At 45.1% G+C, this 24,571-nt stretch overlaps 2 protein-coding genes across 7 annotated transcripts in view; one reads left to right on the top strand and one right to left on the bottom strand.

The window, feature by feature from the left end:
* The window catches only part of PTPRA (protein tyrosine phosphatase receptor type A), a 553,533-nt gene that overhangs the window by 362,888 nt on the left and 166,074 nt on the right, over nucleotides 1-24,571 (top strand). The gene's annotated exons all lie outside the window — the stretch shown is intronic.
* SLC4A11 (solute carrier family 4 member 11) overlaps nucleotides 1-24,571 on the bottom strand; it is a 134,258-nt gene that overhangs the window by 50,048 nt on the left and 59,639 nt on the right. For 5 of the 6 annotated variants that reach the window (XM_048943620.1, XM_048943619.1, XM_048943622.1 and 2 more), the window contains 5 exons: nucleotides 17,607-17,759; nucleotides 6,507-6,553; nucleotides 1,514-1,745; nucleotides 834-896; nucleotides 222-303 (listed from right to left, as the gene is read on the bottom strand). In XM_048943620.1, coding sequence (XP_048799577.1) covers nucleotides 222-303; nucleotides 834-896; nucleotides 1,514-1,745; nucleotides 6,507-6,553; nucleotides 17,607-17,759 — 577 coding nt within the window. The remainder of the gene's footprint in view (nucleotides 1-221; nucleotides 304-833; nucleotides 897-1,513; nucleotides 1,746-6,506; nucleotides 6,554-17,606; nucleotides 17,760-24,571) is intronic. The other variant, XM_048943618.1, reaches the window with a different exon arrangement.

The raw sequence follows: 24,571 nt of genomic DNA on the forward strand, positions 1-24,571 counted from the left end.
GTGGAGACTGTGGTCATCACTGCCCAAACTGCTGCTTGCAATTCGTTTGCAAATGAGCCCAATGCTCAGAGAGCCCACCAGGTCAGGACAGATGGTCAGAGAAGGCCTCATCACCTCAACTTAAAGAGTGTATTCTCAACTGCTATTCCTCTCTGCAGTAGGAGTAGTTGCAAGTTTTGAGCAACCTGCATGTTCTGATAATCAACAACCCAGGTACTTACATGATACAGAGCCAGGACTGCTGATACTGCACCCCTGTGACTGTCGCTGTGACCCCTTGAATTGTATCTGATAAGAGGTGAACTAGGGGAGAAGGAAAGAAGCATTACAAGCTTGTTCATATTAGCATGCAACTACAAATTACATTTCCTTTCAAACTGAAGCTAAATGCTAATACCAAGCATATTTAGCTGCATACTGGATGGATGCAAGGATTGGGGACGACAATAGGAAGAAGTGGAAACATTTGAATTGATGCCTTTGAATTCTGCCTTAAACTATTTGCAGCTTGAAGAGGCAGCTGTTTTCTCCCTCTAACATCATTCTACCACAATATTAAGTTATTAGAATAGCATTATTCAACACACACAGGACTAAAAGAGACTTCATCTTCCAACTCCCATGCCCTCTCTCCTCTCTTTGCAAGTATTGTTCTCTCAGATTGTTTGATGGCACCGCTTAGTTTTTTCTTATTGGCAGAAAGCCTAAAATCAAGATATAAATGCAAAGCACTAAGACAGGCAGCAAGAAGTAACCAAAGCATGAACATGCTTACTACATGCTCAGAACTTGACATATCTGTTAAATAAATTCACTCAGGCTGTGACAGTTACATTTGAGGTGCGATGTACATGTTTGTATATTCATTCCTGTTGGCTCTGAAACGTCATGGATGCCTACAGAGAAACAACGCTTAGTTAAGCTTCTTTACATCCTGGGCTAAAAGGCAGTGTTTTAGGCTGTGCTATGACATTCACTGGTAGATAAGGTGACACAAGCCAGTGTTTTTAAGTCTACCCCACTTTCGAGTTTCTAGAGTAAACCAGTGAGCCTCTTGCCCCTTCTAGTGAGCTAGGGTCAATGTGAAGGCTCAGCCTTCCCCCCAAAGAACTGCTCATTCAACTCAGAATTCCTCAGCCTGTGTGAATTCAATTGGAGAATCACAAGGCAAAAGGAGCCACTTCTGACACTAGAAAGCATCTCCCTGCAGAAGAACATCTGACACTTTTCTAAGGACAGTCACTCCTAATGTGATTGTCCAACTGACAGGAAATTCCAGTGCTGGAGACCTCTCCCTCAGCAGAGCATTAGTGCATCTAAATGGAACAGTGACAAAATTCCACTTAAACAAAACTTTGGAGACGAGGCCCTTCAGCCTAGCTGACCAAAATAACCCCCAGCACTGCATGCAACATGCACATTTGGGAAGCATGCATTAGTGAGTGGTCAACACGCCACCAATGAAAAGGATGGCTAATAACTGTTATCTGGAAACTAATCAAGTATGGATTACCATTCCCTTCTCGCGGGGTCCCTGAATCTGTGAATAAAGTGCTCATGATTTTTTCAAAGTTACAGCTTGGCTCCGTGTTCTCGGGGTCTTCAGCAAAATGTTTCAGCATCTCTCGAAGGACGTCATCCAAAGAGGTGGCTGTTTCATCAAGGATGATGCTGGCTCTGGCCAAGAACCCATCCAGGTCTCTGTGGGCTCTGACTTCTTCCTCAAAATTCTTTAATTTCAGGTACTGTATTAAGAAGACATAACAGCATTAGATAGGTGTACCAATACCAGACAAAGGAGTAAGGTTTTGTAGTTCACAAGACAACAGCTTTTTCTGATATTACTGTCAACAAACCAATGATTTTAGAATCACTTTTTTCAGATCACATTGCAAAAGTAGTTTGTTTTTTTTTTTTTATATTGTTAATGCATTAAAAGGCAATTTTGAGGCTTATGCTAATTGAGTCTCCATGGGTGATTGCCTGGTCACAGCTTCCACCCTGATGTTGAATGCAGTGATGAATAAATAAACCAATTTCATTTCCTAAGATAAAAGATAGCCTGCTTATGGTACCGTCTTAAGCCTTCTTCTGGTTTAAACAATTCAACATGTTTGCAATGACACGGGCAAAGCTGTCAGGAAGAAATCAAGTCCCAGCTCAGCAGAGTAAAGAACTACTAGCGTGCATCTCTAGGCATCCTATGTCAGCTCTTCCCAAAGAGCCATCTCTCCAAGTCTTCCTAATTCAGGAGCTTGGAGAGGGAGATACGGAAATCCCATGCAGCCCAGTGTCTTTTTATTCTTCCTACATTCTTAGTGTTGTCCCAAGGAAATTTTCTTCCTCTCCACATAACATTTAGCTTTGAATCAGTGTGTGAGAGGAGGAAAACCAGATGGCAAGAAAAGGCCAGTACTGCCTCAACTCTGCTGGCTCTGTCTGCTGTCCCAGTCAGACTCGCAGACCTTGAAATGGAAGAAACAACCACGCTGTATTACAGAAGCTCAATTCCTTTCTTCATTTGTCAGGTATGACATTTGTTAATTGAATTATCAAACTGCAGATTTTGTTGTTCCCATTTCACAGTTCTTAGAAATCCACGCACGCAGTTAACACTCTCAGTAGTGAATCAAGGACTGACAGTCCTGTCCTACCCTTCAACAGCTTGAGATAAAACAAGGAAATAGGACTTGCATTTCATTATATGGATCTTCCATCCCACAGGAAGCTAGACAAGACATTATGAGTCGGCGGACCGGATTTTAAAGATGCATTTGATTCTACAACTCCCCTTAACCTCAGTAAGATATACACTCCAAATTGCTTTAATAAAACTGAAACCATGCTGCCTGCACAACAAAGACCTTGGCTCATTGCTCCCCCTGATATAGGGACCACTATACTGCTTGAGTCCCTTCCTCTCACATATACCCACTCCACCTTTTCCATTTATAGGCTAGACACTAAGAAAAATGCTAATATCTCACTAATTACTGTAATTATCGCAGCAACTATCAAGTTGTCAGTACACATCCATTGCAATTAACACTGTTTTACTTTGCATCAATCATTTCTTACACAGCCTTGGAGGACTGAGACTGAGGATTCTCTGAAGGATTTCATTGCCACCCCCGAGGCTTTACTGCCATCTGCTCTTAGGAGAGGAGACAGTGACACAGCTATGTCACCATCCCACCTAAGGTGGGAGGTGGTAGAACTGCAAGTGGCCAATCCATCTTAGGCTATCACTGCATGAAAGCAGGTTAAATACCTATCACCACCCGTAATATTTGTGCTCATGAGTTCACCAGGTGACAAGAACTTCTCTCAAAGGCGTCCTGTTCTGGCTTGTTTAGCACAGAGTCCAACCTAGGATGGATGTTCAAACAGTGGAAAGATTAAACAGTCTACAGAGGATTTAGAGGAGGTTCTAGGTGGATTTTGTGAAACAACTTTTCCTAAAGAGCAGTCAGGCACTGGCACAGGGAGGTGGTGGAGTCACTGTCCCTGGAGGTGTCCAAGAACCATGGGGATGGGGGCACTTGCAGCCACAGTCAGTGACCACAGTGGGGATGGTTTGGGGTTGGACTTGGTGGTCTCAGAGGTCTCTTCCAGCCTTCTGGATTTTATGATTTAACAAAAACAGAAGAATATGGAGCAAAGGAAGTATAAGAAAGTTAAGGACAATTGGAATGCTGCAGCATCAAGATGGTCTCAAGAAAGCAAAAGTTTTCATGTCATCAATTTCTCACATGCTTGAGAGAAGTCATCAGCAACAGAATCATGAAAGCAAGAAGTTGGCTGATAGATAACAGAAATGAATCAGAGGCATTCAGCAGATGGCTATTATCTGCCCACATCACGTCAATCAACGCCGATCCTCCACTGATCTGCACAGGACAGCAGCATTTGCTTGCTGTGTTAGGACACCAATGTCAGCAGCCTTGATGCAAGTCATGAGGATTTGACTCAAATGCAAGACCTTGCACATGGGTCGAGGCAATCATCACTACAAGCTTGGGGATGAAAAGATCGAGCACAGCCCTGCCAAAAAAGAACTGGGGGTACTGGTGGATAGGAGGGGGAGAAATGAGTCAGCCCTGAAAGCCCAGGCTTTTAGTTGGGTCTGTGGTGATAGAACAAGGGGAAATGATTCAAGCTTAAAGAAGGTAGATGTAAGTTGGATATAAGGAAAGTTTTTACAATGAGGGTGGTGAGGCATTGGAACAGGCTGCCCAGAGATGTGGTTGATGCCCTGTCCCTGGAGACTTTCAAGGTAAGGCTGGATCAGGCCCTGGGCAGCCTGATCTAGCTGTACCATCCCTGTTCACTGCAGGAGAGATGGACAAGATGAACTTCAGAGGTCTCTTCCAACTTTAAGGATTCTTTGATTCTATAACTCCAGCTCTGCAACAATCTTCTAGCAATGCCTTCTGTAAATAATTTTCCATACTACACCCCTGCTTTATTCCGCTGCTCCTGTTCTATTATATGAAATAAGCACAATAACTACCCCTATTACCACTCCTATAACACTAAGATATACACACAGAACACTGCAAGGCAGCATGCCACTATGAGAGGATATAAATACATTGCTCACCAGCTGAGACAAAGCAAGAGCAAATTAGTTGAATTGCTGGTACAGCAACACCTCAGAGATAGCTCAAACAGAACCTGTTTCAGGCAGGACACCCACTGTTTTGAAGAGAAATTAATGACTACTCCTTCACAAATATTTTTAGCCAGATAGTCAAGTCACACCAGGATACTGCATGGTGGAAACTTCCTAGCAAGAAACTCAAGACAGCTACTCAATAGTCATTTTAATAGTACGCGTATCCCTAATTGCAAAGCTGTACAGTGCATCATAGCAAGAAGAGAGGCTGTCATTTCAGGAATAAGAATGCACTGGAAACAGCCTCCCCTAACATCACACAAGCAGGACCCTTGGCCAACATCCATTAGACCAAGCAGTACACAATCCATGCAAAACAAAGCTTTCAACACTTATCAAGACGACCCAAAATCAACGTCATCTGCTGGCCTGCTGCTCCATAGACAAAGTCCACTTACAGAGGGCTGCAAAAACCTCAGGAGAAGGTGTTCCCCAAAACCACATTGTCCTGAGCACAGTTCCACCCCTGCTGCTGCCAGATACTCACAGATGTTTCCTCAGAAGCATACTGAGATGGTGATTAAGTAATTCAGACTGTGAGCAGATTCCCTGCGCACCCATCAAGGGACATACCAAACTTGTCCAAGACATGCATTGCCTTTCCAGCACTCCTCAAGGGAGGCAAGAGCCATGGACTATCATCAGAGGACAGGGACAGTCCTGAAGAGAAGTGTCTCTCTGCACATAAAACATCTGACTGAACTCTTTTTCTTCTAGGGATGCTTTCTCCTGTGACCCAGGACCCAAATTCCTCTACATTTGAAGCACAACAATTTTACTTGTCCACCATGGCATTTTTTCCCCTCTAGCCTTGCTAAAGCACGCTATCCCCTCTGGTATTTGTTGCTCTATAGCACACTAAAACACTCATGCATGAACTACAGGCCAGAATTGCAAGAACCCTACAGCTCTGAAGAAAAATGCTGGAAGACAAGATATTTCGAGCTTCCAACTATTTCTTATCAGAAGCAGATCCTGCATTTGGACTTAGAATTTTCACCTTAAGTGATCAAGTTCTTAGGTTACTTTCAGTCAAGTGCAACCAGCTCAAAGCAGCTTAGGCAGTTGTATTAGATGAGACAAATCAAACAAGCCTGTAATATTAAATTGGCCAACATCAGTGATGTTACAAGTTTACACAGCCAGCCCCTCCAGCCCAGGTGGGACAAGAGATGACAGCCCAAAGCACCACAGGTCATGCTTCAGCCCCAAAGATCAAGACTGCAAGTGAAATTAAATATCAGTTCATTTCCTCTCTGCATACTTTGTACTTTCATAGTTGGAGGTCTGCAGTAACACAGCCTATGGGAGGTTTCTCATGTTTCTGCCTTATCATTATCAAGTTACTGTCTCAAGAGTAAACTAAACACTGTTTCCCAATTGTCCTCCTAAACCCAGTGTTTCCATGCATTTCACTCCTGCTGAACCTCATGGATGCAGATCTGATTAGTGGGAATAAACAGGAAATCAAGTCACAGCAGTGTCTACGGGGTGTTTGTACTTTCAGCTGGAAAGGAACTAAGCAGCCCGGGTCTCTGTGGTGTATGCTTGGATCCCTTCGCAGGCAGCTGCAGAAGAGAAAGTGATGAATTAACATGTCAAGGAATTGTCTGGGACAAAACACAGTGAAACAATTACAGAGAAATCGTTTGGAGAACAAGCAGCATGTTGGCTTTGTATTCTTAAATGAAGACTGAGGAATTTAGGGAAGAAGGTATTAACATATCCTGCTCTGGCCAATAAAAACCATCTCCCCACTCCCACAGCGTGCTTCAAAATCCTTTGCTCTGCTTCTCGATGAAGTCTATCACCGGGAATCCCTACTTACCTTCCTCGATGTGTGTAGTAACACGCAGCCAGCACTTTCATTTTCAGCTGGAAAAGAAAAAAGTTAAACAGTGTTACTCTCACAGGCATCTGACAGGCAGCACAAGGCTCAGGACAAGGTGAAGTATCACTCCTGGCAGAGGACTGTATCTAGAGAAAAAGCAGAGATTCAATTTTCACAACATTTCCCCTATAGGAAATACAAACCAAGTACAGAAGCAGCCTTTTACCAGTCTGATCAGCCACAATTTGAGTCCTGTAGTTTTCTGTTTTGTTTTTCATATTCCCTATGTATTTTTACCCTTTACTACCCACCCCCTTTCCCCGCTGCTTCCCCCTCAAATCTAATTCTTAATACTTTAGGTAATCATTTAATCCCATGCATCGCTGCTTGATAGATTGAGGCTAAGATTGCATGAGTCACTCTCGTTTGGAAACCATTCTTGTCCTCGTTAAAAAGTCAACAATAACACCCAGGCACTTCCAAGGGAGCAGGCTGTGAGAGATCACACGCAGTGACTTGAAGATGAGCACATTAGTGTCCCATCAACTCACCACTCTGCCTCCATAAATCAAAGCGTAAAGCAACAGAGCTCTTGAGAAAGAAAACCGCTATCTAGAGACTATTAGCTGTCACTCATTATGAAGTCGAGCTGCAGGGACAGAGGTGTCCAAGAGTTCCTGGTTGGAAAGATAGTGTTAACGTCATCTTAGGGTGTCTATGAAGCAGATCTTGTGATATAAACTAAAAAACAAATGAAATCCCACTGTTTTTGCCATGCCCCCTCCACTCTTTGCTGCCTACAGCATTACAAACACTGCAGGTACTGTTCACCCTTCTCCCTCAAAATCTTCACCTTCCAACTCTTCCAAAGAAACCACAAGATTGTGCAGCTACTGAAATTATGAACAATTCTTGTCCAAATAAGCACAGTGACATGGAAAAAAACTACTCAAGACCAAAAAGCCCTTCCAAGCTGTGGAAAAGTACAGGGATGTAATAGAGAGTTGCAGACATTCATGGGACATTTGTTTCTTCCACATACCTGATTTTCCAGGTCTCAGCCTCTCAGAACTGCTTCAACCCCACTCCACAGGATGATCCCACTACAAGCTCAGCCCTGCTGCCCTCTGTACTCAGCACCTTGAGTGCTGTGTTCTGTTTTGGGTCCTACACTAGGAAGGGTCTGGAGCACAGCTCTTATGGGAGCAGCTGAGGGAACTGGGATGGGTCAGCCTGGAGAAGAGGAGGTTCAGGGGAGACCTTATGATGTCCCACAACTGCCTGAAATGAGACTACAGTGGGATGGGAGTTGGTCTCTGCTTCCAAGTAACAGTTACAGGGACAGACATGATGTATTTACTTTGCACCAAAAGGTGACATACACAGTTAAACGGTTAAAACACTGGGAATCAAACTGGAGACAGAGTTGACTCCACAGTAGAGAAAAATGGGGAGAGGACTGCATTCATCTTTAAATAAAATGGTTCAGAGGCTTTGGTTACATCACTCAACTTCTTCTAAAGTTCACTTGGACACTCTACACGTGATTAAGAGCATCACTTAAGTCTGCTGGCACAGCTGTTCCAATTATTACTGCTTTTGACACATTCTTTGGAAAGCACAAGCTGTTTTATCTTGAAAATGCTATTTATTATTAAGAAGTAAGCACGCAACTAAACCAGAAACATCAAGCATTTTCCTCAGGCTTTTCCATTTGTAGTTCTCCAGCGCTCACTTACTCAATTTACAGCCTAATTACACATGCAGAAGTATGCTGGAAGATTTGGAAGCCATAAATATTCATTGAAGAGAAAACATGTTTCGGTTTTTCAGCTTTTGCATAAAATGAATCTAGAGAAAAAAACACAGTCTTGAACAATAGCAAGCACGTGCTAAAAGCTGGTATCTGTGGTCTGTCCTTCACACCACGCCTTCACTTGCATGCAAATGCAACAGAAATTTATGTTGTCCTTTTATCATGCAGCATCTCTTGGCTCCTCTTATCAGCTTCAAGTGCATATCAACCCTTTCTGCTGACAGCTCTCTCAAGTACTCATCGGGAACGAGCTCCGAGTGCTGCTTTATCAACACAAGCAAAAACATCTAATTACTTCTGTTGGACCAGAATCATTCAAACTTCTCAAAAAAAAAAAAAAATAATAATGCTGTTTTGGGCATAGAGGTGATGTTTTGGGAGCCTCATTCATCATTTCACCAAAGTAATGCAGTGTTCAAACTCAGTCCAGGAAGAGGAGACTGATGGATATCACCGTCCCAGTTCTGGGCTATCATCTGGAAGACCCACTGGCATGCTATAGCATTGCTGAAGGACAACTGCAAACTAACAGCAATATAGAATCGTGATAGGACAAGAGGTAACGGCCCTAAGTCGCACCAGGGGAGGTTCAGGTTGGGTATGGGAGAAATTCCTTCTAACAGCAGTGAGGCACTGGAATGGGCTGCCCAGGAAGGTGGTCACCATCCCTGGAGGTATTCCACAACAACAAGTGGCACTTGGGGATATGGCTTAGAGGACATGATGGGGATGGGTTGGGCTTGGTGATCTTCGAGGTGTTTTTGAACCTTAATGATTCTGTGAAGAATGGGGAAAAATACACACATTTCCCAAGAGCGTTTGTGTCTGGCTTAATGAACATCTGGCTTCATGTCACCTACCACAGACAGAAGAACCTGATAGGCAAACCAGGATAAAATCATGCAGGAGATTGCCCATGACATGTCTATTAAGTGATAATTATGCTCAAGCCTAAGACCAGCATGCATCTGCCTGATATCTATTTTCCTCAGCCTCCTGACACTGTATTACTGCTTCCCCCTCCAATTTTGGAGGAGCCATAACAATGCAACACCCTCAACCTTTGCACTCACACACTTCACTCGGGGCAGAAAGGGCATGGATTCACTCCTTATCTACAGGGAGGCAGGTTCCACCTACCTGTCAACCATCAACTACACCTTGCTACCAGGAATAATTTCACACCTGAGTGTCAAGATTAAGTATACCTAAGCAGAGAGATCAGGGTCACATAGCATCCCCATTTCTATTTTCATGGTTCTGCATGCTGGACAAAGCAGGCTGCACCAGTTTATATTAGGCAGTCAAGTTATGGGCATTTTATCATCTTTGTCCTCTCACACAGTTAGAGCAGAGCTGCCAGGCCTGCTGACCTTAGCTGTTAGGCTGTGCTCCAGGTTCCACTCAGGATAACCAAAAAGTCAGCAACACATCTCTGGCATCCCCTGGGATCACACCAAGGCAACACACACAGCCCAGATTTCTAGGAATCACGCATCCGTGTGTGCAGCAAACGCACTGCAAGCAGCTCTCTGGGAGCGAACATCAACATTAGCAATGGTGATGAATTGCCAACATTAGACTTGCTCTCATGGCCTTGTGTGAGCACACTTAGACCCCCGGAGGGACAAACATGGCATGCCTCCATTTTGTCCTATCCTTCCACTTGCAGAATCTGGATGGGTCCTGGATGTGAGCAAAACTTCATACATGGAAGCAAGAAACGCAGCAGGAAATCTATTCCCTGTAACTTGAAGCAGTTCCACTGCCTGCCTTAATATATAATTACTGATAGCGACACAGACAAATGAAGTCTAATTGCAGTTTTTTAGCCTCTTCTACATAATGAGATCTATGAAAAGGCAGCCCTGAAAACAAACCCACAGAAGCCTTACGCCAAAGTTTAAGGCTATTCGCATTCCATCTTAGACATGGTAGATGCCCCTCCTTCAAGATGCCCAAGGTCAGGCAGGGCAGGGCTCTGAGCACTTGATGGAGCTGTAGGTGTCCCTGTTCACTGCAGGGGAGTTGGACTAGATGACCTTTAGGGGTCCCTTCCAACTCAAACAATTCTGAGACTCTACAATCTCCTTTCCATTTCTTTCTTGCAATGGTCCCCAGTGCCACCCTTAACACCTGAAGAGACCTAAAGCCATTGGATCAAAGCAGCTCTGCAGGAGATATTTGCAGTATCTTTTCTTTGGAAGGTAGGAAAGCAAATCAGATGAGGAATGTTTTGGCTGTAGAGGTGTCAGCAGAGTTTATTTTGGATCTACGTGAGGCTCCCCAGCATATCTGGGTGAGCAGGCTAATAAATGACAGCAGAACACTATATTAGCATTTTCACAGTCCTAAAAAAGAGAAAATGCAAGGATCTGATGTAAGTGGAAGCACTTGAGCATGGATTGTTCTGTTTTATAAATGAAAAATCTCATCTAGGTATCGGTGATTTCTCCCGGGCCCAAAGCAAATCTAAGCTTCCACTACTTGCGTAAGGCAGATTTGCAAGCAGCAAAAACACTCTTGCTGTTACAATTTCTTGCCTTTAAAACAAAATTAAATCCCATCAACACATGTCAGGAGAAGAGCTCGTTAGCAGTAGCAGAGGTACCACTTGCTCCTTGCTGGCAGCAAGGTATTGCACAAGCAGGATCTCAAGGGGATTCTTCACTGTTCTACAATTACTGTGCTGAGTCTGGCCTCATTCCCATCAGACTTGATGGATTTGGGTTGGATAGAAAGCTTTGATAGTTGTGTCTCAACCAGCCCACATTCCTAAGAGAGGGCAGTGGGCTAAGGAGCAAAAGAAAGCTAAATATAAGCTGAGTTCATCCCTCTGGCTGACAACCAGGTTAAAGGCAGGTGGCAATAAGAAACAGGCTGCCAGTCTGGTTCAGAGAGGGTGGGGAGGAAATCCTCACCTGAATACTGCTCAGCACAGGCATTGAAACAACTGACCTTTGAACTTCTCTCCTGCCACTGCAGAAGGATTGGAAAAAGGCAGCACAGAGGTATCTTGCACAGACAGGGCAATAGAGTTGAGTACTGTGCCACTCATCACACCTCCTAACTCATAGAATCATGGAATGGGTTGAAAAGGACCACAGTGATCATCTGATTTCAACCCCCTGCTACATGCAGGGTCACCAACCAGCAGACCAGGCTGCCCAGAGCCACATCCAGCCTGGCCTTGAATGCCTGCAGGGATGGGGCATCCACAACCCCCTCGGGCATCATGCACTCCAACATTCACACATCACAAAAGTAAATTTTCAACAACCAAAAAAAAAAAAAAAAAAAAAGAAACAATAGTTTTCATGATTAAATTAGAAGGGGGGGGAGGGGAAGCTCATTCCTATGCCAACTGGCAGGATAAAGCACTCCAAATTTTGGAGAAGCTGTCCCAAAGCAAAGGACCCAAAAAGGCGATTGCTGCTTTTGTGCAGAGCAGCCTGCACTTCCACCCCCACCTCCCTCAGCTTTGTGAGTGCTGCTTTGAAAACACCCCAGCCAGGAAATTGGGAAGGAGGCCATCCATCCCCCCCAGCACAATCGGTGCATCCACTTTCCATTAGAGTATAGGAAGCTTCAGGAGTCCAACATCCCACCCTGACATCAAACTGCTAAAACAGGAGTTATCAGATGGAACGCGTGGGTCAGCATTGTGCCTCGAGACATAAAAAGGACCTTGGTATTAATGTGAGGAAATGTGACTATTGTGTGCAGAATGATACCCATTCAGGCCCAGACCACTTGTCTCTGGACGCTACTCTCTCTGGAATATCCTTGGCGCCAGCATCCAGTGTTTCTCCTCATCCCTTTTAGGAAAGAAAAAAAAAAAGCCATCTCTGCAGGGGCCGAGTGTGAGCTGGAGCCCCGTGTTTTGCAGGGAGCAGCGGTGCACGTGCGTGCCTCTGGAGCGTGTTACAGGAAACCGTTCATTCCCCGTATCTAGGAATGATCAATTGTCCAGAGGGTGGAACAGGCTTTCATTTCTCGTGAAGCGTAAAGCGTGTTCCGCTATTCGCCCCCCATCCCTGCTCTAATGAAGCCACATCCTGCCTCCCCATTGGCTTTGGGTTGCCAGTGGGATTTTGCCCACCCCCCTCGCCCCCCAAAGCCCAAAAAAATGCTCCAGGCACCTCTCTGCAGCCAAAGCCGCTGATAAAACCACCAGCTGCAAGCAGAAATGCATGATACAAAAGCTGAGCAACTACAGCTTCACCCATCCCTGACCAACTGTGCTTGGGTTCGGGGAAACACTACAAACCCCTCTACAACAGTCCAGCAAAGGGAAGGCAGGGAGGAAACAAAGCTGTTTCAAAACACCAGGGTGTAAAAACAAGATCTCAATCACAAGGCTATTTGCCTAGATGATTTAAGAGCCCTGCCAAGCAGGTGAGAGTGCCACAACTGCCTGCAGTGCCATCACCCCACACAACGTGCAGACCCACTGCAATGCCAGACTTGAGCTACCCACACGTGCCAACCTTCAGAGCCCAACTAAACTGAATTGCTGTACTAATTTGTGGGGATTTACTTCCCAGGGTGTTGCAGATGAAGCTGGAAGACAGCAGTTGAGCCACTGAGTTCGATATTTCAGCAGCAGGTTGAAACAACACCTGCAGACTCAGCTCCAAGGGAATTTAGGTACAAATTTACACATAAAACACACAGACTCCAATGCAATTCTAGACAGCACTAAAGCAGAAGGCTTAGCATGCTTCTAGGTCAGATGATAGGGAAGGAGCCACAAAGCCATGCAAGGATGCCTGCAAGACAATACACAGCTAGCCTGCCAGGTACTTCACAAGTTGGACTTGATGCCCCTTACAGATCCTTTCCAATTCAGGCTATTGTATGAAATATCCATGGTTTGTAACACAGATCTGGAGAAGAAAACTTCCCCACTGCACACAGACTCATTGATGCTCCCCATCCTCTCCGGTACCAGAGCTGGAGCACCAGGCTTGATTTCCTCTGTTACTTGATTTTCTCTAACAGTGCTGTGGGGATTCCTAACCCAGGACAGGGATGGTAGGGAAGAAGTACTTCACCCAGTGCAGGACCTCAGCACCAATTCCTGCCAAAATACACATGATGGGGTACAGACCATTAGAGAAAATTTCTCTCCCAAAAGAGCAGTGATGCACAGGTACAGGTTGCCCATGGAAGTGGTGCAGCCTGGTCTGGTGACCCTGCACATAGCAGGAGAGTTAAAACTGATGATCATTGTGGTCCTTTTCAACCCAGGCCATTCTATGATTCTATGAGTTAAGAGATGTTGTGAGTGGCACAGCACTCATACCAGCTGTTGAAGAACTGTAGAGATGTGGTACCGAGGGACACAGTTCATGGGCATGGTGGGATGGGTTGGGCTTGATGATCTCAGATGTCTTTTCCAGCCTTAATGATTGTATGATGTTACTGTATGCCTTCACTGCTATCTCAGCTCACGTCTCAGTCTCTTTATAAACCATCCTGATCTTTGCTCAGAAATGCAGATTTGAGACTCTAAAGCATCCAGCTTCAGAGAACAACCCACCTTCATGGCAGAGCTACCAATACTGGAGTTGGACTCCATCCTTCTGAGTCCCTTCCAACTCTGGATATTCCACAATTCTACATTTGCTGAAAACAGATGTCTTATCATCAAAACACAAGCTGGAAGACTCAGAGGCAAGAGAGAATAAAATAAGTTTTTATTGGCTTCCACAAGGAAGCAATAAAACACCCAGGATAAAGGACCCAAGTGTCAAGACTGAGAAGCATTTTAGTGCCTGTGCATCTGCACTGATTGGGGCTCAACATTCAATGCAACAACAGCCAGTATTAACTAAAAATCAGACAGGCAATACCTTAAGCCCTAGATTTCTTCAGGTTATCCTGTATTAAACACATCTGTGCAAGCAGCCCAGCATTTCATGACAATGGTTAATTGTCAGGGTTTTATGGGCTGTGCTACGTTTTGTTGGCTCAGTACTTAATCCCACACAGAGGTCTTTTTAAAAACAGAATTACAGTAAAGTGCATCCAATTATGCTTGCAGCAAGCTGTACATCCATCATACCAAGATTAACATCTCGACAGGACAATGGCAGAGCTGTTACCATGCCTGTGATTTGATTGAACATTACCTGCCAGCACCCAGCCCCTTTGCAGGGGGAGATTTTTGGATTGTGGACCAATGCTACGCTAAGGTAGGAGGAAACTTTGTAGCTTGCCATAAGATCTCTAAAAGAGAATCTGGATACCACCTTCAGCTAAGAAAGCAAACTGCAATGACCAGATAAGCCATGTAGAGGCTCACAGATAGTCTCCTTTTTAAGGTTTTCCTGCCAGAGATTAAGGAACTATGCTTTAAGCATCAAACACCAGGGACCAAACCAACACAGACAGCATTGGAGATCTCTCTACAAATGGTCTTCAACGGTCTGCATGGCACAAAAGGGTAATACCAAGCTCCTTAGCACAAATAGGAAACAAAAGCTTCACAGAGTGACCAGGCATTGGCACAGGCTGCCCAGAGAGGTGGTGTAGTCACCACCCCTGGAGATGTGACACTGAAGGACACAGTGGGGTGGATGTGATGACCCTGGGAGGTCTTTTCTAACCTCAATGATTCTACGTGAAAGAGACCTTTAGACTCAAGGGCTTCTTTCAACCAGCTTTAAGAAAGCAAGAAAACAAGATGAGGATGAAAAGATATCATTCCCACATTCACTTTTCACCGTGTTTAAAGAACATCAGAATCTTTGGTGCATGAGCTCATTTTGGAGTTGGAAATGAGCTGTGCAAGGGAGGGTCTTGCACTGCCTGGAAAAATCTTAATGCTTTCCTCACTCCCCAAAGCTGGAAACAAGTGCTATAAATGCACAGCATTCATGGGTTAGGGATTCAAAGCACAGATATAGAAGAAAGTAACCAGAGAGCAACAGCAATGCAAGGGAATTTCTGAACTTCTCCACTCCCTTACAGAGTTAAGCAAGTAGCATTACATGCAGAAATACCTTGGCCATGGCATAGTTAGACTTAATTTCTGGGAATAACTTAGATTGAAAACAAGGATTGTTTCCTCGCTGCAATCCCTCTACCCCTAGCAGTTCAGGCTGCTTTCACAAGTCAAGTTAAGCCCCAGCAACTCTTCTTTCAACCACCCAAGAAATCAGCCATGCCTCCATGTCCAGAGACTGATTTGATATGTACAGAAATCAACTCTGGAAGATGCTTCATCAAAAGCACCTTTGATGAAGAGCTGACAGCCTAGAATAAATTAAATACACGGATTCTGAGGAGCCCTATGCTTGATAATCACTAAAGAACCTGGATTTTTTGATACCTGGCCCAATTGGTCACTATCAAACAAACAAACAAGGCTCACTTTACGCCTTTCCTTCTTAAAGCCTGGTTTTAAGATTACCACCCTTGTGTGCTGGAGTCTCCTTTCCGAAAGTCAGAAGCCCATTTTTTTCTTTAAGCATCCCAAACAGCTGAAGAAAAAGGATACGACTAATTCCACCACAAATATCACTGCTAGAGGCAAATACACAAATGTTTTCTTTTTGTCCTCTTTTGAATGGAAGGGAAAACATTTACAAAAAGCCCAGGAGGACACATAAGGAAAGTCAAACTTCTTCACATGCAGAAGAATCCACAGCACGTACATTCCTTATCCCCAGAAAACACACCCCAAGGCATTAAGTCCAGACTCATCACAAAGCAGTGGGTCCCCTTCAGTCTTTCAATTAAGATGGCATTTGTAAAATTGCAGGCTTGAAAATTGCTAGATATAATCCATAAAAAGTCACCACTTAGGTTCAGAAAGCAGACCTGATGTAGTCAGGCACAGGTTTGCACCACAGCACATGTTTACTGAATCAACATTTCTAGTAAGTGCACTCTGTAGATCTATCAGGATTTGCACTTGCTATGAAAGCCAGGTTTGCTACACGGTCTTCTTTACCACCTGCACATGCACTGTGGGCTTAAAATCATGCAATGGGAGCAAAAGCACAGAGGGTGGAAGTGCTAGAGTAGTGCTGCACTGTGCTTTTAGCACCAGTGCCAACGAACACCACTCCACAGACCCTCCTCTCCTGCACAAAGCTGTCCTGCAGCTGGCATAAATGTTTAAGATTTAGAGGAATTTGGCACTTGGAGACAAAATTCCTAGGAGCAGGTAACTATGTTTACAAATAGAGCCTGGCACATAACAGTATTTCTACACATTGGGGACATATTGAGGATCGTTTCAATGCAACATTGGACGCCCACACACAATTGATGCTTTTTGTTGCCACTGTTCAACTAGCCAATTTCTCAACAAATTGTCTGCTAACAACACCCAAAAGCAACCAACCTTCACCAACGCCATGTTGTCCTGTGGCTTGCACCTTCTCTAGGAGCCAAGGGCAGGGACCAGCCTCACTCAATACACTTATCACAACAAAACACAACTCATGGCTGCAGTCCTGGATTCACATGCTCTACAAGGCAAGGCAACTAGAAATATCCATTAAATTTGCTGATGCAAAGCTATGTTTGCAAGAGGGGATTTCCAGCTTTACACTGCAGGCACCTGACCTCTATCAGAATTATCTAACAGGTCATTTTCCCCCTTATTTTCACTACATGCCTCAATGCAGAAGGTGTGGGGATTGACTGCAGCCAGCACAGTTAAACCCAGGAGGCACGGGATACACCAAAAGCCCCTCTGCACTCTTGCTTTTTATAAACTAGCAGCTGCTGGAGAGCAAAAACTGACCTGAACTCACCTCTAACATTTTAAAATAATGAAAAACAAAACAAATTTCACACATACAACCAGGTTTTAGAAGTGTCAGAATGACACTGAAGTTAGAGACAGTATGTGCACCAAAAATAAATTGCTCAGTGGAAAGCATCTCTCCACCAGCTACCAGCCTGCTATTGCTTTTGCTGCTGCAAAACCCCAGGCTCTAAACTCAGAACCATTTCCCTCCAGGCCTGCCCCAGGCTTCGGGCCACATTTTAAGAAGCAAGATCTTAATTTTGCAGGGGTGGTTGCAAAGTCACCAAGCCCAATGCTGTGCTGTACAGCCTAAGTGGATGCACTGGGGAAGCGCTTCATGTTTTGGGAGAAAGGGAAGGGAAAGATGATGCAGGTGGCTCGAGAGCAGCTCAGCAGCCAGTTTTTAGTGGGTTTTCCTATAATGACACAAAAGAACTCGGCAGCTGAAAACCAAAATGCTCAGAGAGGAGGGGGAGGAACTGCTTTCGTCCCGCCGAGCTCCATCACTCACCAGCAGTGTTGGGCGGCACCTCCAGGTTGACGTTGACGAAAAATCGGATGCTGTCCCCTGAAACGATGGAGGAGTTCACGGCATCAAAGAGCTCCTCTCCCCCCGTCTCCTCCTTGGCCTCGCAGCCATCGTCCGTGTCACACTTGAGGTACCCTGCCAACGAGAGGGGCACGCAGTTACAACCTTGCCAAGAGCTGCGCTGGGCCCATGCGGGCACACATACGAACCCATGGCTGTCGATAAGGGCTGAAGGTGCAAAGCCTTCGCGGCCCCACAGCCTTGCAAGGGCCTTTGCCGCGTCCTCATGGGGCAGCTGCCACAGGGAAGAGACAAAGGGCTCCCACATGGGTCCCCAGAGCAGGCAGCAGGGCCAGCGTCCAACACAGCTGCCCTGCAGTCCGGCCACATGCTTGTGGCCTGCATTTGGGTGCAGGAGGGTGGGAGGTCTGGCACCAAGCTGCAGCGCCACTAACGGCCTAACGGCACCAACTGAACCTCCCTGGCACCAACTGAACCTCCCTGCAGCTCAGCACCAGAGCCTGGAGGAGGGGGGGGGGAGGGGGGTGGTCAGGTTTTAAGACCCCATTGGTGGAACTGACACACAGCGCATCTCCAGGTGCACCACTAAGCAGCTGTGCCTCCTCACAAGGATGCGGAAAAGTTAAGGCTCTGCCTGCAGCAAGCCAGGCCTTCAGCAGAACACCACCAAGCAACAGGCTCTTTCAGACCCCAAATCTGGATGAAATCTTGGCCTGCAGACCCCAAATGTTTGCATTTTTCAGCTGTGCCACTGCCTTAACCCAAGGTGTTCACCCACTCCACACGCAGCAGGGCAATCACTGTGCTGCCAATCCAGCAGTTTTAACCCCAGGGAAAAGCAGTGGTTTCCAAGGAGATGCAGATGGACAGACAGACTTGGAGCTCCCCACAGAGCTGAGCAGCAGGTCACAGGAGGGGACAGCACAGAGGAGAAGAGACACATTTCTTAATTACAGCAGACAACTCCTCACCCTTTTGCAACATTTTAATTAGAGTTTAACCTAGTTGCATTCAGCAGCAAAGCTGGTTTGCTGTGATGCTTTCTTGCAGGGCAGCTGGAGGATTCTTGTGGTGTGCCCCAACTTTGTTCTATTAGAAAAATTAGTGACATTATAGAACGTCATTTTATTATTATTATTTTTTTACGCATTGCTAGGATTATTCAGCAGCTCCTACCCATCTCCTGACAAGTCTCTGATGCCTAATTTGAAGCAAAAAGGAATATATTTCATTAGCTCGCTTTGGCCACTGTTACACAATAAAGACAGTGAGCTTCAAGGCAGAAGATTCAGTGGAAACTCTCAAATATTGATCGCTTTTAAAAAGCAAACATGAATGCAGCAGCACCAAGAGAAGCAGCTAAAAGCAGTGCATAGAGTCTTGCAGGGATCTCAAGCCAATTGCTCAGCACTGCAAAAAAAAAACAAAAAACAAAACCAACACTGCGAGCAAGGGAAGCCACAAACAGGAACTCTGCAAGGCAGGACAAGGGCTGCAGCCCTTCCTGCTGCAAGCTGCACACCAGTGCGCTCCTCATGAGCGCTCAGCATCTCCCAGGAAGGACTTGGAGGGCACAAGGGGCTCAACGAGCTCTTACACAGCTTCTTATTTGCTTATCTGAGGCGTGGGATGCCAGATAAACTCAACCCTCCTTCACCACCTTTGCCTCAATGACTGGAGAAAAACTGACCCATCTAAACTGCTCTGAAGGCTCTAAGAAATATCCAAGCTCCTGCTGTCTTCCTTCAGCTCAGACAGCCAGCACTTTGCACCAAGTACAGTTCTCTGCTGTTGCTGGTGCTTAGGCAGCTGTTTGTATCCCTGTTGTATAAAACAGCCAGAAGAAAGGGGGATGATAAGAGCACAGAAGAGACTTTGGCATCACAGCCACCATCAGGCATGAAATAGGGCTGGCAGATGTGCCAGGACCAAGGGGCAGTCTGTGTCCTGGAAGGACAGACATGGTGCCAGTGCTATCAACCCCTGTGCAAACATTTCAGTCCCAAGCAATATGCTAGACCTGGGGCTTGGCTCTTCTGAAATACGTAGTAACCATAACCTCTCCTCACCAATGCAGAGCTCTCATTATTGGTGTTAACACCACCCCGATGTCACAAGAGCTCAGGCAGCCCTACAAAGGGAAAAATCAGAAGAAAGATCAAATCAGCCTAGGGTAAGCCAAAAATCCACGATCCTAGCTTCTCCATCTCAACCATATCTGAGATGGTAGCCCCAGGGAAGATGTCAAAACAGGTCTCACATCTCTATCCTTTGTGCTGAGTGGGTCAGACAGAAGGTACACGAAGTGGGATTTAAGCACGCAGCACATGGTTGACCTTTTTCTCCCCCTCAACCTATCCCTGTGCAATTAAGGTTCAGGTAAGAACAAAGCAGGAAAGCTTATACATTTGCTTTCCAAGCCCTGAAAGCAGAGAAGGCTGGAAATGGGAGAGAAATGGTGCAGGAGCTGAAAGAAGGGCAAGGGTGGAGTAAGATCCCAGGGTTGGGCAGAGGTCAGCAAGGACTCTGGCAAGGGAAGCATCCTCAGTTCCTCCCTCCTTAGGGGAGGAAAGAGCAAAACAAAAGGCAGCCGAGCCACACGTCCCCTGGGCAAGGGACAGACAAAAAACACTGCTTGCAAATAATCCCAAACCTGGGCTGTACAGGAACTGCACTCCCAGACAGGTGTCTGCTTTATCACTAAACCCGCTCCTGTTTTGAATCCAGCAGCTCATTAAATCTGCCAGGTATTAAAATGTGAGCAGCTTATGCCTGCTGAGAGCAGGAGCACCTCAAGGCGTACGCATGGCAGATGCACCTTCACTCCAAGGACAGCACAAAAGTTGTCTCCATCCCTAGCAGCTGCTTTCTCCCATCACCCCAAGGATCACTGTGTCACTATACATGACAGGGTCAATATGTCAGACTGAGCACAGAAAGTGCCACTTCAGTCTCAAACAGGAGGTAGAAACACCACACCAAAGATTTTGCAGTCTGAACCCAGAGTTAGGAATCAAGGTCATGTTGGCTGTAAAGATCAATCAGCAGAGCCCCTCCAGACCTTGAAAAAACACCTACGGTCAAGAAAATTCCCCTCAGCCCTTCAGGACTCATCTGATAAGGGACAGAAACAGAAAAGAACAAAAAAAGTAGCCAAGAACAGGTACAATCCTGCAGGAACAAAATCCCCTCTTAACTGCAGCTAGCCAGAACCACTCTTGACTTTAAGTCCCTCTGTGCTTCAGCCCATTATCTGCAATGTGAAAATAAGCCACTACCCCCCATTTTATGCAGGTTCTGGGAAGAAAAATACAGTTTTTCCTCACCATTCTCCTCTAAATCATCATCCTACTCTCAGTAAACCATGCCTGGCTCAGAACTGACTTCTTCCACCTCAGTATCCATGCCAGTCTCTCTCTTTATTGCCATCCATTTTGTCAGAGCTTCTCCAGTCCTACTGCTATCAGCTATCCAAACATAGATGACATGATTACACTTACAGCTTTTTTATTATTATTATTATTATTTTCTTTTGAAAATAAAACAGGGTCTGTGAGAACCCTGGGCTCTGACTGGGAGAGCAATGAATTGGCCTGCAACCATTGGAGGTGGCAGTATCTCTCCTGCTGATGCGTTAGCAGCACCTAGCAGCTGCAGCAATAAAATCAGGAATAGCTTTCAGAAAGTACAACTTCATCCCCATTCCCTAGAAAGGGCAACAGAATCCAAGGAAACAAGGTCTTAAAAAACCTTCTAGGAAAAAAAATGCAGCTATTTTCCTAACAACATCCCAAGGTTGGAAGAGGCTCTGAGCAGCCTGGTCTGGTGGCTGGCAACCCTGCCCACAGCAAGGGGGTTGAAACTAGATGATCTTTGAGGTCCTTTTCAACCCAGGCCATTCTTTGATTCATTCTATGACATCATCCCATAACCCAAGCCAGACATAGCCCATATCATAGCCCTTGGGTGTATCTCAGAAGAAAGCACGCAGCCAATCATGGTATTAACCAACATCTGCCAGCATGAGGTTAGGTTTGCAAATTCATCTACCCACTATGCTTCAGTTTAGATATATTGCTTTCCTGTGCTATTCATCCACATAGCTGGAACAGCAGAGCAAAATAGGAAGATGAGAATCAGAGCTCATCATTTGCTTCTGGCAAAATCCCTGCAAAAACTGCAGCCTTTGTTTTTGAAGTGCCACAATGTTAACACTACAAATACTTAAAGCAATCTCTTTGAAACAGCCATCTCACCCTCAAGGTAAGATCTACCCTTAACTATCCTCCCAAAGGTAGCCTAAGCTACAAGTCTGGAAAAAACCAAAGTAGTGCTCCCACTTACAGCACCTGCTTTGCACAGCAATGCCAAATCCTTCAGCCAAATCCATGCCCCAGCTCCCTGCTCTTTTTCCAAAATGGTAACGTTCCCCTCCTGAAATCTCTTAAAGCCAGGAAGCTAAGTGGCATTCGAAGAGATCTTTTCGAGCACAGAGTTGGCAATTCAACAAGATCAGCTCATCAGATTTAAGAAAACAGATGATTTTTAATGAAATTTCTAGGCACAGATGGTAGCTAGTTGCAGGACAGTCATTTTTCCATTGCAGCATTGGTCACCTCACCAGAATATCAATAACAATGTGCACTGCTCTCCTGTCAGATTCAGCCAGACATTTTACCCTGGGAAATGCAAAGGCTTTCCTTCCACCTTCACTGCTTTGGATATTGGTTTGGTTTTTTTTTTTGGTCACTAATCCTAATCCATCCCAAACTGAAATCAAATGTTTTGCCTTCCTCTTTGCAACTCAAGCCATGCACTTCATACAAGCCAAATGCACATCTCTGCCACAGTTAAAATTCAGAGAATCACTAAGGTTGGAAAAGACCACTAAGATCACCAAGTCCAACCATCAACCCATCACCACCACATCCACTAAACCTTGTCCTCCAAATCAAGCATAGGATTTTACAGGTTCTTGTTTTGAAAGAGCCTAGAAGCATATCCACTTTCTCAAAAGGGAACTCAGATTAATTGGGAGATTAATTATGGCAAGATCAACAATAATAATATATGTCCTACAGTTTATAAAAGTAAGGGGACACAGAATCATAGAAAGGTTGGGGTTGGAAGGGACCTTTAAGATCATCTAGTTCCAACCCCACTGCTATAGGCAGGGATACCTCCCTCCCACTAGACCAGGCTGCTCAAACAGACCTCCACTGGGATGTGGCATTACCCATATCTACCTACAAGCTAGTTCTGATAAAACAAGCCACTTCATCTGATTTTTCCAGTCCTGGGGATTTTCAGCTTGCTTTAACTAACAAAAAGCATTAATTTTCAAGAGCACGAGGCTTTAATTAGCCTAAAGCCCCCCCCCCCCCCCGCGCTGCAAGTTATCAGAGGGTTTGCTCTGTTTCCTGAACAGTAGATTCATCCCATCTCAGAAAACACCCCAATTCCCCTCTGTTAAGTGCAAAGTAAACACAATAATGGAGCCTCCACCTCCATATTGACCTTTACATGCTGCACAAAAATGAGGCTCATGCTGCCTCCAAAGGGCAAATAACCTTACACTTGGTTAACATTGGCAGGGATAAAGTAATCAAGGGATGCAGGAGATGGTTAGAAGCATTACCAGTTCTCCAGAAACAAGAATTGAAATTGCATGCCTACACACTGATAAAATGCTAACCAGGGTGAGCTTCTGGTCACGCATCATGCTGATTTAGAATCAGAGAATCCTTAGAGTTGGAAGGGACCTTTAAAGGTCACCTATTACAATTCCCCTGCAACGAACAGGGATACGCACAGCTAAATCAGTGTAATTACTAAAAGCAAAGTCATTTGAGACAGAAGAGCAACTGTATGGATATAAGAGCAGATTTTCAGGTAAATGTTCGCCTGGATTTTACATCTTCCTGCTGAGGTCAATCTTCAAAGCCATTTTTGGTTTGGTGGTTGGTTGTGTGTGTGTTTTGGTAACTCACAAGCCTGAAAAGCAGTCATAAAAAAAAAAAAAGCTCCTTCTTCCTAACAAATTATGTCAAACAAGAAAAAAATCAGTTCTGTAGCCATAGAGCACCACTCTCCGAAGGCTGCTATCAACTCACATTATGCAAGGCTCTCTCCAGAATTAAAATTTTAAGCCACACTGATTAAACAGAGCAGTTCTGCATACAGCTGGATGCCTGCTAGAACATTAAGCTTTTCCTTTGGTTCACAGTTGAGAGATCCCCTGGCAAAGCTCACTATTTTCAGCCGAGGGAGGTTTACCCACCCTGTGGCAAGCAGCCACGTGGAAAGGTTCTGCCAACTTTCTCAGGAGCTGTCCATAGGCCACGATTTTGGACTGCTTAAGGCTTGCTGACAACAAATTGGCAAGAAGGGTCCAGATCTGACTCCTGTGCTTGTGTAAGGAGATCTCCTTTATTACACCGAATGCTTTTTGCTAGCACAGGGAATCATTAAGGTTGGAAAAGACCTTCCAGATCCTCAAGTCCAGCCCCAACCCATCCCCAGCATGCCCCTCAGTACCACATCTCCATGTTTCTTGACGTGCTACATTCAGGATACCCCACCTTCCCACTGCCTCCAGCATGGATTTGAGAGGAGAAAGACATTATCTATACACACTGCTTGGAGAAGAGCTGTAGAGTAGCTGTGCTCAAGGAGATTTTTCTGTGTTTTTGTTTTTGAGAGGACATGATTCTCGATCCTGAGCAAACTGGATAAATGTGAAATTAAATCAGTGCACTACAATAGTAGAGATGCCCCACTAGGGAATACATTCAAAACACCTCAAAGCATTTGAATGAACGCACCAGGTCATCTTTGTCAGCGTGCATATAGCTGTTCAGAAATACTGGATGGTCCATGCTGACTTCTCTAGATCATTTACATGGGATTTAGAGAGTGTCTTCCAA

This window comes from Lagopus muta, chromosome 4, assembly GCF_023343835.1.
Source record: "Lagopus muta isolate bLagMut1 chromosome 4, bLagMut1 primary, whole genome shotgun sequence".
Classification (NCBI taxonomy): domain Eukaryota; kingdom Metazoa; phylum Chordata; class Aves; order Galliformes; family Phasianidae; genus Lagopus; species Lagopus muta.